The sequence below is a fragment of the Drosophila subpulchrella genome, unplaced genomic scaffold, assembly GCF_014743375.2.
Source record: "Drosophila subpulchrella strain 33 F10 #4 breed RU33 unplaced genomic scaffold, RU_Dsub_v1.1 Primary Assembly Seq26, whole genome shotgun sequence".
Classification (NCBI taxonomy): Eukaryota; Metazoa; Arthropoda; class Insecta; order Diptera; family Drosophilidae; genus Drosophila; species Drosophila subpulchrella.
The window spans coordinates 1150092-1164365 of NW_023665556.1; the positions used below are offsets into that span (position 1 = coordinate 1150092).

Genomic DNA, 14274 nt, shown 5'->3' on the forward strand with positions numbered 1-14274 from the left:
TTTGAATTCGAATTTGAATTCGAATTTGAATTCGAAATAGCGGTGATTTGCCAGATCAACAAATTGCAACTGTTGCCTTTTGATCTCTGTTTCACTTGTTTTCGCGATTCACCAGAGCTAACGGAGAGTCTGAGCACTGTCACTGCAGCTTTAGCTGCCGGATTTACAAAAACAAATTGATTTGCCACGAAGGTGGACTTGTCCATAGAATCTTCACAAAGAATTTCGCAGCAACGCAAAAAACTGAACTCAATTGAATTTAAATAAAGATTTCAGCTATCTTTATGCTGTGAACCAGAGCTTGAAATAAGTGGAAACCCTCTGGGACCGTGGGTGTCCAGTAGCACAGTAGCACTCGGTCAATCATTACATGTTCTGGAAGACATGAACGGCAAAGAGCTTGGTAATTTCCTGACTCCTTTTTCAGTTTTTATTGTTAGTCACAGGGACTACAAATCAAAACTGTGGTTGTGGGAGTCAGTATATTCGGCTAAGTTGGCATTCCTAGTTAGGACATTACCCATGGTAATAAACAGTCTCTGATTAGCATTCGTTGCAGTCAGACGTGTTTTCTTTTCGCTATGAATTCTTATTCGTGCTCCGAGTGCAATGCTGAAGTTACAGCAGCGCAGCTTCGCGGTTTTGAGGCGGTTCGTTGCTCATCGCTTTGTCGTTGTACTTTTCACACTGCATGTGTTGATCTCCCGAAGGATGCTATTAGATTATTAACAAATATGCCGAATCTACTCTGGCAGTGTGATCGCTGTGTTGTGAGTAACGATTCACACTCCAAAATCGATGAAGTAATGGAAGAACTTCATGACCTTAAGAGCCTATACATGGATTTAAACTCTAAGTTTCTGAAGGCTTTTCCCAATTCTACCACTGACAATAGCAATGTCAGTCAGCGTAAAAAAGTGGTGAAACCATTGGCTCCAGCTTCTTCAATTGGTCGTCAAGCCAAACTTGCAGACCTGATACCCCCTGCACCAGTTTCTACTGCCGCCAAGAACCATGCAAAGAATAACAGGAACAAGAGGCGACTAGTTGGTCAAGCTCCTAGTTGTGAACTACTCGAAGTTGTGCCGAGCAATAAATTCCTTCATATTGGTAGATTCAGAGCGCACGTAAAATCTGATTCTGTGTGTGAATATGTTGCAAATAAGCTATGTATGGATACCGCCACCATAATTTACAAGCCTTTAGTCAAAAATGGTGTAGATGTTGCTACACTGGAATTCGTCAATTTCAAATTAGGAATACCTGAGCAGCACTTTCAGACTGTGTTTAGTGATGCGTTCAGCCCAATCCAATCAAGGTCAGTCGATTCATCCACAGGGATAGGCCTATTGTTGATGGAAACGTTCTGGATTTGCACAATCATCATACATCGGACTAAAAAAACCCCCAATAATCGGCGCCTCTGGTGTCGATTTGACTACGGCAATTTTTTACGATCCTCTTCCTCATCTTCATGCTACTTATTCGCAATGTCAACGTCCGCTGGTTTCGATATCGCTAGCTGCTACCATTACTCTCTCATACGCCGCTCCCAGTGCACTCTTAAGTGTTGGGCGCCCGTTACTCCCAAATCAAAAACATCATCAGCTGGATTTTTCCTTTTTTGTTCCCGCTCTAAGCGCGCTCCTCGGAGTTGCGCTCTCATCATCTTGCGCGTCTCTCCCGAAGTACCTTGAACATTGGCTGGATTCTTACTCTTCATTAGGTTGGAACCCGCTCATTGAAAATATGTTCTCTACATATTCGCCGCTGGAGTTAAACCAACATCGGATGCTGCTATCTTCGGATTCTGATACTATTGAGCTCAGCGCGCCTTTTGGGATAGCGCTCTCTTTTATGAGTAGTCGGATACACTCTTCACTGTGCTCTTCATCGCCTCTCTCCATTGATGTAATTTCTTCTACGCTCTTTGGATGGCCGTCACAGAACAGGCATGCGTCCGTAAGAAAATCATTTACATATTCTCAATTCGACTGCACTATTATTCCATGGAACGACGATCTCAACCGGCCTATAAAAATACGTACGGATACGTTACGCAAGGTACTTAATAGTACTTATGATCATGCGAGGCCGACATCTAATTTGCATGTTGAGAATTCCTCTTCAACAATATGCGTTGACTGGCAACCTGCTAGAGGCTTGCCTGCAGTAAACTCAAATACCCATCATTCCGGAAATAATGGCCTGAAAATATACTTTCAAAATATATCCGGCATGAGAACTAAAACGCAGTCTGTCTTTATGAATATGGCTAAATTCTAACTTTAGTTCGAATGAATTCTTCGATCCTAAATTATTCCAAGTTTTTCGTAAAGATAGAGACTTCGGCAGAATGCAGTGCGAGAGAGGAGGTGGTGTCATCGTGGCTGTTAGCCGTAAATTCTGTTGCACTGTAATTCGACTCCTTAATGATGACTCCCTTCTGGACCAATTGGCGGTGGCGGTGTCTGGCTCAAGATATCGATAGTGGCTTCCTATGTTCCACCTGGCAGTGATTCTGGGCTTTACCAGGCTCACTTAGACAACATCTCTAACATACATGCCAGCTTGGAGGACTCTAATGGCATATGTGTGGCTGGAGACTTCAACCTCAGCTCTGTTTTCTGGACGTGGGACCCACAAGCATCTGCTATGGTGCCCGGAAATGTTCATCATTCACATGAAATAATTGTCATTGATGACTGTTTTAGTATGGGCCTCACCCAAATTAATAATGTTTTCAATGATTTGCATAAGCTGCTTGATTTCATCTTCATTAATTCTATTGTTCACTGTAACGTAACTCTGGCTGAATTTACGATTTCAAATTGTGTTGTACACCACAAACCCTTGTGCCTAAACATCGAATTTTACAGCTTTCTGTCATTCATTGATTCTAATCCTAGATATATATTTGATCCCTCTAGTTTGAGTTCCCTAAGGGATTGCCTGCTATCCTTAAATTGGGGTGCCTTGCTATCGAACCCTTGCATAGAAACTAATTATAAAACCTTTCTTTCAACGATTAGAAATACTCTTGACAGCATAGTCCGTTCCAAGATATGGGGTTCCTACAGGCTTCCTTGGTATACTAAGGGACTGCAAAAAATCAAAAACCTTAGAAACAAATACTACAAAAAATTTTCTAAAACACATATCCTGGCCGATGGTGAAAGATATAGGCAGCATAAACGGGAGTTTGAGTTTCTTAATAAATTTCTATATAGCCAATACATTTGTGAAGTTGAGCATAGTTTGAAGGCCAACCCTAAGGCGTTTTGGCGCTTTGTCAACTCAAAAAAAACACATTCGTCTATACCTTCAACAATGTCGTATGGTGATGTTGTTGCTTCCACTGAGGCCGATATCGCAAATTTGTTTGCTGCCTTTTTTTCCTCGAACATGGAACCTTCCGATGATTGGTATGACCTGGAAACTTTAAATTCAATTGCAGAAATTTTCAACATTGGGAGCCTGGACATATCGTATGATGACATTTCTGAAGCAATTAGTTATTTTGATGATTCCCCAAGACTAGACTTTGATGGAATTTCTTCATTCTTCCTTAAGAATTGTATTGCCAGTCTTTACCTACCCCTGCAAATTCTGTTCTCTTCTTCCGTGTCTCAAGGAAGATTCCCAGTTAGATGGAAAATTTCTAGAGTCACGCCGGTCCATAAAGAAGGAAGTAAATTTGATATTTCTAACTATAGACCAATTGCTAAGATCAGCAACATAGCTAAATTGTTCGAAAGAATAATTTTCAAAAAATTATCTTTCTTAATAAAGTCTTACATGGAACCTAATCAACATGGCTTCATGCCCGGTCGATCTACGACGACCAACTTGGCTGTCTTGCATTTGAGGATCATTTGCAGATGGACACGATTTACACAGATTTTGCCAAAGCTTTTGACAAGGTTTGTCACTCTGCCCTAAAGGCTATACTTTCCAAACTTGGCTTTCACTCCTCTTTTCTTAACTGGATAGCATGGTATTTGGATAACCGACGCTATCATGTTGAAGTAGGTGGTGCATTATCCCATCTTTATAAAGCGACATCTGGACTTCCTCAGGGTAGCTTCCTTGGCCCTTTACTTTTCATTATTTTTATAAATGACATTTGTGCCTGTATCCATTTTTCTAGCTTCCTTTTATATGCGGATGACCTAAAGATTTATAGGACTGTCAGTAACGTAAATGATTCGATATTGCTTCAATCTGACCTAGAATCTCCGTACCATGGTTCCATTTCTGGACCGTGCTGTCAAGACTAATTATGCTCGCAATGAGCCACTACTAGGTGCTCTTAGATTATTTAATTCTTTGCCTTCTAGCATTAGATTCAGCCGGGGGGCCAATAAAGATATACTAAGGCAAACCCTTAGGGAATATTTTTTAAGTAATGTTCAATAATAGATTTAAGGTAATCGTATGTAGCCAGATAAGGATTCATCCATTGGCGATAAGTAAATAAATAAATAAATAAACATAAATAGCCCAGATGCAACCCTTCAGTTTAGCAAGGATCCGATCCTCGCCCGAATACCAAAAATACCATTTTGATGGATTTTGGGGATTTTGTGCCTCCTACATCCACTCTAGACGCCATGATTTCCTCCTCTTTGTCGCAAGTTTCTCCCGAGATCGGTTCGTTTCCTGCGTAAAATGTTACAATTTTCAAAACCCTCCGGATCCATACATCCGCGTGAGAAATTCTTGGAATTTTTGTTGACCAGTACGACCTGTTATCACTCCCAATATTGGTGGTAAGATAATTGGGACGATATATTGAAAAAATCTAATCGTAATTCCCGGAAAACAGCAGTGACCAGAGACACGTGCGAATTCTCGGAATTGACGGAAGTTTTACAGTCCTCCCTCTGCGCACAGCAAGGAGCAGGTGCCGCGTGCAGCGGTTCATTAGCGGAACCATACCTTTCTTCAGCGTCAGGCCAGAATCGCCATTTGAGATTCTCACACCGCACACCGCGTGAAAGGAATCTTTCATCCTTGCCACACCTGGATTAATTTTATCATCGCCAAACCATAAGCGGCTTCAAGGATCGTCGCCGTCAACCCGCGTAAGGTTTTGACCATACCAAGTCCGCACCCCGATTTATAAGTCGGATCAAGTTCCAGTTCGCATCGCATCGGCGCCGATTCGGCGTAATTCGGGTAAGACCGCGAAAGCATCCCAATTGGAATTTGAGTTCCAATTCTGGTTTCCAGTTAATTTTGGCCGGGACTGCCAACTTGTTTTTGTATCGCTAAAGCGCTTGTAGTTCAAGTTTCTTATTCTAAATATTTTTAAAACAAGTTTCCAAAGCCATTCTTCCTAATATGCCGAGGCTGACCTCCTGTGTCCTGGCGTCCTGTGCCAGCGGCAAGTTCGATTCTCTTCCTGAATCCCTTTCTAGACCAGAAAGGGCTAATCAGGGCATGCGGCCGCGTAACGGCCTCCGACAGTTTGCGGTATGATGAACGACATCCTATAATCCCACCTTACGAATGTGCACTCTCGCGGCTTCTGGTAAAATTTACGCATCTCATTTCGTTACATGGTGGTAACCAGTTAGTGGTGCGTCTCACCCGGTCCAGATACTGGGTTCCGAGAATAAAGAACTTGGTGAAGGCAGTGGTTAACTCCTGCAAGGTCTGCGTTATCCACAAAAAGAGATTGCAAGGCCAGATGATGGGAAGTTTTCCGAAAGAGCGGGTGTCTTTTTCCAGTCCGTTCACGTACACAGGGATGGACTACGCCGGACCGTTTGATATTCAGAATTATATCGGGAGAGCTTGTCTCATTACAAAAGGGTGTGTTGGTCTTCGTTTGTTTTTCTACAGAGGCCATCCATCTAGAGCCTACATCCGACTTAACGACTGAAAAGTTTCTTGCCGCCTTCGCTCGTTTTGTGTCTAGAAGAGGGTTTTCTCGCCAAGTTCAGTCCGACAATGGAAAGACCTTCGTCTGCGCATCCACCGTGCTTTCCCGTGCTTCCTGCAAGCCGTTAAAGAGTCTGTGACCGATGCGTATAGTCATCAACAGCTCAATCCTCCTGGGGCACCCCATATGGGCGGCCTATGGGAAGCTGGTGTCAAGAGCTTCAAGACCTTGTTTTTCAAGTCCACCGCCACACGGGAGTACACCTTCGAACCGAGCTGTCCACCCTCCTAGCGAAAATCGAAGCTTGTATAAATTGTAGACCGCTATCTCCCGTATCCGAGGATCCAACTGATCTCTTAGCCTTGACACCAGGGCACTTTCTTGTCGGTGGACCTCTTCTATCCATAGTGGAACCTGAAGTAAAGGGCGAATCCAAGTCCATTCTGAACCGGTGGCAGCACTTAAAGTCTGTCCATCAACAATTCCGCACTCGATGGAAGGATGAGTACCTTAAGGAGCTCCACAAGCGCAACAAGTGGCAAGTTCCCACAGAAAATCTGAACGTCGTCATGAAGGATGATAATTTGCCCTCAAATGAGTGGCGACTCGAAAGAATAGACACCGTTTTTCCGGGAACCGATGGCAATGTCAGCGTAGTCGACATTCGTACGGCACGCGGCATTGTCAAGCGTCCAGTGACCAATATGGTTCTTCTTTCAAGAGAGCCGTACAAAACTACCTAGTAACGAGCCGCGTTTCCCATACACCTTAGTCCGTAACCATTATCCACGTCATTGTTAATCAGCCCTGTTTGTTTTTTCCTTATCCACACTCTAACCAGGAAAATGGCTCCCCGGCCACGTAGCGCTCAGGCATTGGATAGCACACGTATTGATGCCGAGTCTGCCGCGGAATCCATCCTCTTCGGAAGTGTCAGAGATTCCAATAGCTGAGCGCAGAGAAGTACTGCGCAAACTGTCCCGCATACGAGCACTCCACTGGGAGCTGTCGTAGCGGTGACCGGTGCAGAACGTGCGACCGGAACCATCACACGCTGCTACACATGCACGAACTCCACCGCGCTCAGCATCCTCGACACCAGCTCCGTCGCTCGCGGCACTTTTCCAACGTCATAGGGTCAACGTCCTCCCGACTGCTTTGGTGATCGTCGTGACCGGGGAGAAGACGTTCGACACCGCCGCACTCATCGATCCGTGCACCCAGACAAGCTCCATCGATGCATCCATGGCCGCCGCGTTTCGCTCGCCGACAACCAACGTGGGAGATGCGAGCATCTGCACGGTGACGATTCGGTCGTAGGTCGACGAGGCGATCAAGCTGGAAATGGTCCTCAAGATTGAACCGAACGTGCGCGTCCGCATCCCCATCCGTGCGATGAGTGAGAGCGTAATTAAGAAGCTACCGCTCGCGGATGAGCGGTTCCATCGGCCAGCCACCATTTCCCTGATCCTGGATCACATGGTCGACGTGGGACTGCCAGTAGCCCAGATGACGGTGTTTGGGTGGATCCTCTCCGGCGTCTGTACGCCGGTTTAAGGCGTAGGCGACTGGCCGAGTTTCCGTCTCTTTTTGCAACGCTAGCGATTGCAAGGGGGGCGGAATGTTCAGGCCCACTGTCCGGCGAATCTTGACCCCGGCACCGCTATCTAATTGCACCGCTCTCCTAGTGCATCGCTCTCTCGCTCTGTCCCCAGCTTCCCTCCGTGGAGTCTCCACTGCGACTTGGAGCGCGGAACTCTGCTTAGTCTTAGATAGTTCGATTCTGTCAGTCTACGAACAAACTGCGGTCGCTCCTCCGACTCCATTTTCTTTACGAGTGAGCAAGTGTAATTTATTTCGGTCAACGGGGTTCTTCACGTATCGTGTGGTTTCTCCCATACAGCTTAGAAGCAGTCCGCCGCATCCGACGTACGCCAGCCTCCCCAGCAGCAATCCGCCGCAATCCGGGGGTACTTTGGGGTTTTTTACGCGACGTGCATAGGTGTTTATTGGTACACTTTTAAATAAGAACTAGTTAAGCCTAACCTAACTTAAGAGCTTCAGTGCGGAGCGGAGGCTTATGGAAGAGATAGAGAAGGAAAGCGGACGGAAGTGCGGTGGAGAGTGTGGTGGCCCTTTCCACACTTGTGGCAGTGATGACCACTGCGGCAGAAGTCCTTGGAATGATTCTGAGCCAAGCAATTGGTGCAGTATTTCTGGATGTGTACTTCCTGGAGCCGATTCTGGGGGCTTAGCCGTAGAAAGTGATGGCACTCCCGTAGAGGATGGATATTTTGGCAGACTCGGCATTGGTAGGATTTAATACCTCAAGTACGTCTGCCATCCAAGGCCTGGTATGGAACCCAATATTCTTAGGAGTAACTTTTTGAACGGAAACTTGCGTTGAATAGGACGAAATGGTGTGTGGAACTAAAACGGATACTGGCCTTGGAGGGTCGGATGGAATCGGCGGAGTAGTAGGATGTTTCGATGCAGCAATGTGTGATGCCGATCTTGGCAAGTGAGACAGTTGTGAGCGCTTGTGCAGTCCCGAAATTGATGGCTGCTTGCAAAGCAATTGGGTGGCGGTCGTCTAACGTCATTTGTAGGAAGCGTGGACATATACGCACGGGGTGGTTCTTCCTCGAACACAGATCGCAGCCTTTGCGTATCGGAACTAACCTTGTGTTGAAGGAATTTATTTTTGGAAATTCTGCCACTCGATTTGTGTCTTTAAACTGGACGTGGAGGAAATTGGCAGATCGGAAGCTATCGACGGGCTCAAGAGTTCGATGGCGCTCCGTCAAATAGGAATCAAGCCCAAGCGACGTAGGAATTTCGGCTTTATTTTGGATGTATTGCTCCCATAATGAAAGCGTGAGCTTTGATAGTTTTGTCGAGCACATATAAACCAGGATATGGTCCCATTTCTCAATATTAGCACCGGAAAATTTTAAGAAAACTAAGCAACCTTTAAAAATGCTTTGAAGTTCCTTTATTGCTGCTCCCGACTCCTGTGCGATGGATTGCGCGTTGAAAAGTGTTCTCAGGTGACTTTTTACCTGCAATCGCTTATTTTCGAAACGCTCAATTAGGTTTTTCAAGGCTGAGCGAAAGCCATCATTGGTGAGTGGGGATCTCGAAACTATGGAATGAGCTTCGCCACTTGTTTTTGAATTTAAGGGCAATAATTTTTCAACGGGCGTTAGACTCGGATTGTCTATGTATTTTGCCGTAAAAAGGTGCCGGAAAATCGGCCAGCGAAGATAATCGCCAGAGAAAACCTCTGTGTCGATAGGGGAGCGGACAGCCATAAGACGAGGAATTTTGGGACGGAGTTACTGGAGCTTGAGGTATTAGGGAGGAGCCAACATCAAATTTTGTTTTAAAATTGGTAAAACTTTTACCGAAACGATTCAATTGATGAAACAAGTTTATGGCGATGATTGCCTATCCCGTAGCAGAGTGCACGAGTGGTTTCAACGTTTCCAAAGTGGTCGTGAGGACATAAATGACGGACGAGCCGAAACCCAAAAAATCGCGCCTGGAGAAGTCAAAGACAATGCTGATTTGTTTTTATGATTCCAAGGGTATTGTCCACAAAGAATTTGTTCCACCCGGCCAATACGTTAATGCGGTATTCTACCTTGGTGTTCTGAAGCGTTTGGTGCGCCGTATTCGACGTGTTCGGCCCGAATATCGCGAAGATGGAAGTTGGCGTTTGTTGCACGATAATACGCCGTCTCATCGATCGACGCTTCTGTCCGACTATTTGACCAAAAATCACATTTTACCCATCAACCACTCCCCGTATTCACCTGATATGACCGTGCGACTTCTACCTTTTCGGAAAAATGCATTTGCCGATGAAAGGAAAGCGTTATGCAGACGTAGAGGCCATTCAAAAGGCTTGCACCGGCATACTCGCGGCCATACCGGGCAACGAGCTACAACACTCGTTCGACATGCTTTTGGACCGTGTAAAACGCTCCAAGCATGAAAAGGAGACTATTAAAGCAGAAGGAGACTATTTTGAATAAAATAAATTGATCTTGCCGAAAAAACTATTTGTTCTGTCTTTTTTTTAAAGTCCTGCTTACTTTGGAACTCACCTTGTACTCTCTTGACTCTTTTTATACCCTTGCAAAGGGTATTATGATTTCAGTCAGAAGTTTGCAACGCAGTGAAGGAGAGGTTTCCGACCCCATAAAGTATATATATTCTTGATCAGCATCACTAAACGAGTCGATGAACGCTAAGATCTCAGATACTATAAGAGCTAGGCTATTGGGATTTGGCATGCAGATTCCTGAGACTCTTACGCAGCGCGAGTTTGTTTCAGCAGCGTGCCATGCCCACTCTAACGCCCACAAGCCGCCCAAAACTGTGGCTCCTACAGTTTGATGCTAGAATAAAAATTTTAACTGATATGTATTGTTCTTATCAAAACCAATCGATTGACCCAAAAAAAAAGTTTGCCACGCCCACTCTAACGCCCACAAACCGCCCAAGTCTGTGGCGCCCACAATTTTCATGGTAGAAAAATTTTTTTTACTGTAATGTAATAGTCTCGTCAATACCAAAAAAAGTGTGCCACGCCCACTCTAACGCCCATAATGCTTAAATCTGTCTGCCGCCCACATAACCATATATTGAGATCACGGGTAGGTGGCGCATTTCAATCTCGCTTTGCTGCTTTCATACCTCCATTTCCTTTTGGTTCCTTTAACTGAGTAACGGGTATCTGTTAGTCGAGTTACTCGACTATAGCGTTCTTCCTTGTTTTGTAATGTTAATGGTGTTATGGAATGGGTATGTCAGAAGATTTTAAATATTACAATTTGAAACAACTTTGAGAAGATTTATAAGAGCATTGGCTGAAGAAAAAATGGAAAAAAACAACTCGAATTTTAGGACACTTTGGGGTAACCTTTTAAACCATTCATATATAGCACGGCGTCTACAAATTATTTCAGAATATCGTTTTTTTAAATTTTTATCTCAAGTCGTTTTGCAGAAGATACTTCCCTTTCTTAGACCCTTCTTATATATTATGTAAGATAAGATAATTCCAAATGAAATAAAGTAATGGGTAGTGTTAGGGTACAAAATATTCCTTTTTGTTCTACTCTGGATTATAGGTTCTTGACACGGTTTTAGCGTTAGGGCTATATCAACAAAATATTTTGTTTATTAGGTCGGAAGTCTTCTACGAAGTGTTTAAAACACACCAAGTTTAAAAAATATACAGAAGAACAGATGTGATTATGCGAAATTAAATAAATTTATTGCTTACCATTTTTCTGAAATGCCAAAAGTCTGTAGCTGCCGTGAATGTTTTCAAAGCCCAATGTTTTAGTAAGATCTTTGGGATTATAGTCAATTGTATTTCTGAAAATATTTCCCTTAAAATTGTGTGTGTGGCTTGAGTTCCTCTTGCCTGAACTTCAGAAAGTCGATCATAATATTTTACTATTGGCATATCGTAGTCCACCTGCATGTTGTGACAACACTTTTTAAATATTTTTAACAAAGAAATGCTGTTTGGATTATCTTCCGCTAATCGCATTTGTGGCGATATTGGGACAACCCTTGGTACCGTTATGTTCAGAAATCGTCGGCTTGTTTCCTTTTGCTTTTCAAGGTAATAGTTTAACAAACGTTTTAATTGCAATACTCTTTCTTCTCGGCGAGCATCTCCCAGTCCGGAATCAAGAACTACAAGATACGGATATGTTTTTCCATTCGTACCTCTTATATATAATCTTCGCGCAGCAGTATTATTTTTTTGTACAATTTCCACACGAGGCATAAATCTGGCGATTCTAACGTAATAATGTGATGATACCGGTAGTAACAGTTCTCCAGGAAGTTCAACCTCTGCCGTTTTTTGACTAAAGTTTGATAAGAATCTACACTTATCTTCTATTAAAAATGATGTAGGTAGTTTTTTAACTTTAGTTTCAAGGACTTTTATCCATGTTTTTAATTTTGATATCAAATTGTGTAATTTCATAGCACCTGGCTTTGAAAAATCAAAGTCATTAGTAAATTGTTCCTTCATTTTTTGAAATACTGGGTCCTGAAAAGTGACTTGGGCACGTCGTGCAAGAGATTCAGAGGCTGCTGAATTCGAAATTGAAGATGTTACGGATCCTGGAACGTTTTCTATTCCAATGCCAAATGTAGAACCAAGCTTTTTTACAAAGTGCAACGTGTGGGGGGTTATAGTGGAAAGGACAACACTATTTCTATTTTCAAATGCGATGGCATAGCATTTTATTAGGCCTTGCCGTAGTTGTCGAAGCACTTCCTCTGTCCAACTTTCTCTAAACCACACCATTTGGTCAACAATTCCTTCCAAGGAACTCAATATTGTAGGATGTACTTCTCTTTGCAATTGCATAACCTTAGAGCAGCGCCACATGGGTGGCGTTGCTTTAATTGGATTAATTGATGGAATATTTCCGTGACTAGCTCTTCCACAACTTGAAGCAATGGTATCCATATTCTAAAATAAAAAAAATTACTTCATTATAATATATACATTAATATATTAATATATTTTTAAATTTTTTAATTTTTTGGTCCGATTGCTCAAAGGGGTTAACTTTTTCCATTATAAAAATGATTTAGTTTCTCAAAATCTTTTTCTCTGTGCATCAAGTTGTTCTACTAACTTTTGATATCCAAACTTTTATTTTCTTATTGACAATTTGTCGTAACTTATCAGTAAATTATTCTTGAAGGAATTAATGTTACCGCTTCATTTTTAACATTTATTTAAAAAAAAAAAAATTTTTTGTTTTGCTAAGTTGATAGCAGTACAACTCTCGAAATTTGAATTTTTCCAAAAGTTTTTAAACTAATTTTTTGCCGATAACTATCCGTAAATTATTCAATTTATTAATTGTTATTAAAGTTCAAAATATAAGTGTGTATTGCAAATGTAAAGTGTTACTTCGCAAAAATCGATGAAAAATCGAATGCTATGGCTGTTTTCCCTCGATAAAATATGTTTGCTTATGGCTAGCGCTTTGCATTAACGATTTAGAATGTTACAGTAGCTCTTAAGGACTTAAATTCTTGATAATTATTAAGAATTGTGTACCTTTTCCATCTTCTACAAGCAGTATCTGATTGGCTTTTTTTTGCAGCAATACTGTTCGGAGCTGCAGCTGATACAACTCTCTGTAAATAGGGCATCAACTTGCTCTTAATATTACCACTCATTCAAAAGCTTCTGTTAGGTCTCTCTCTTCTTCTGTCTGTCAAAAGTTCTCGCGCACAGCAGTTGCAATTCGAACTCCAGCGATGGCAAATGCTGCTAACGCGCGATAAAAGAAATTCTACGGCTCATCACAAAAACATTGTTAAGACTAACCGAAATAAAGAATAAATTTAAATTGCTATCTAGCGTGTGTTAGTTTATTAATTAATTGTTGTTGCCTAAAACGTTTTGGTGACCCCGACGTGGTTTCCATAGAACTTTGCAGCTATTTGAAAAGTTATTAAGTGTACAAATTGAACAATACCGTGTGTGCTAACGGCATTTAAAAACTGCGCAGCAGCACACCAGTGGAAATAGTTCACTGCCGATTTAATTGTTTCACAATCGAACTTAAAATTAATAAATTTCTCGGCCACCATCTGCAGTGCCATTTTCAGTAGACTTGAGTCCCTATGACATAGGGCAGTTGCGGTCGATGGATAAGTTGTAACGAACTGATTTTGTTTGGTCTGCTCGCTACGAGATTCGTGCGGCTAGCTCAGTAGACAATCCACCCCAGCCTCATCCTATTGATTGTCATCCGTGACGTTCCTGCGCTGTTTAATGAGTTCTCCGTGACGGTCGTGACGTGGCTGCCGGTGATGTCCACAGATGTCGCTGTCGATGTCCTCTTCTCTGCTTCTTATCGTGCTTGCTGCGAGGCTGGATGTATCGTGGCCCCTGGCTCTTGAAGTCTTGGACGATTGCCCTTCTGGGACTTTCTGAACCGTTGGGCTTCTCCAGGACAACGGGTCTTGAATGCCTCAACCAGTCGACTGCTCGCCCTTTCTGGCTGGTAGTGTGGTTCTCTGACCCTCGGGGTTTCGGTCGGATCCGACGGGCGATGTGTCAGGGTGTGGTCGTGACAAAGTATGAGACAAGCCGCCTTGACTTGGCCGTGTGATGCCCTCTGGACCTCAGCTAGCTCCGAAATGTCAATCAAGTTTGAAACCAATTTAATAACTATACTTGGCAGAGGGAGCACGGTACGATGGGATCGAACACTGATGTCGCGCCGTCAATCATGGTGTTGTCCAATAAATCCCGCTTGCCTCAATTGAAATTTTCTAAATTCACCAGGGCTTACGCTGATTGGGCCAGTTTCTACTTTATG

General features: G+C 43.1%; 1 protein-coding gene across 5 annotated transcripts in view; it reads right to left on the reverse strand.

The window, feature by feature from the left end:
* The window catches only part of LOC119559607 (transcription-associated protein 1), a 518267-nt gene that overhangs the window by 47701 nt on the left and 456292 nt on the right, over positions 1-14274 (reverse strand). For 4 of the 5 annotated variants that reach the window (XM_037872623.1, XM_037872624.1, XM_037872620.1 and 1 more), the window contains one exon: positions 11187-12401. The exons of the other annotated variant lie outside the window; for it this stretch is intronic. In XM_037872623.1, coding sequence (XP_037728551.1) covers positions 11187-12401 — 1215 coding nt within the window. The remainder of the gene's footprint in view (positions 1-11186; positions 12402-14274) is intronic. 5 annotated transcript variants of the gene reach the window in all.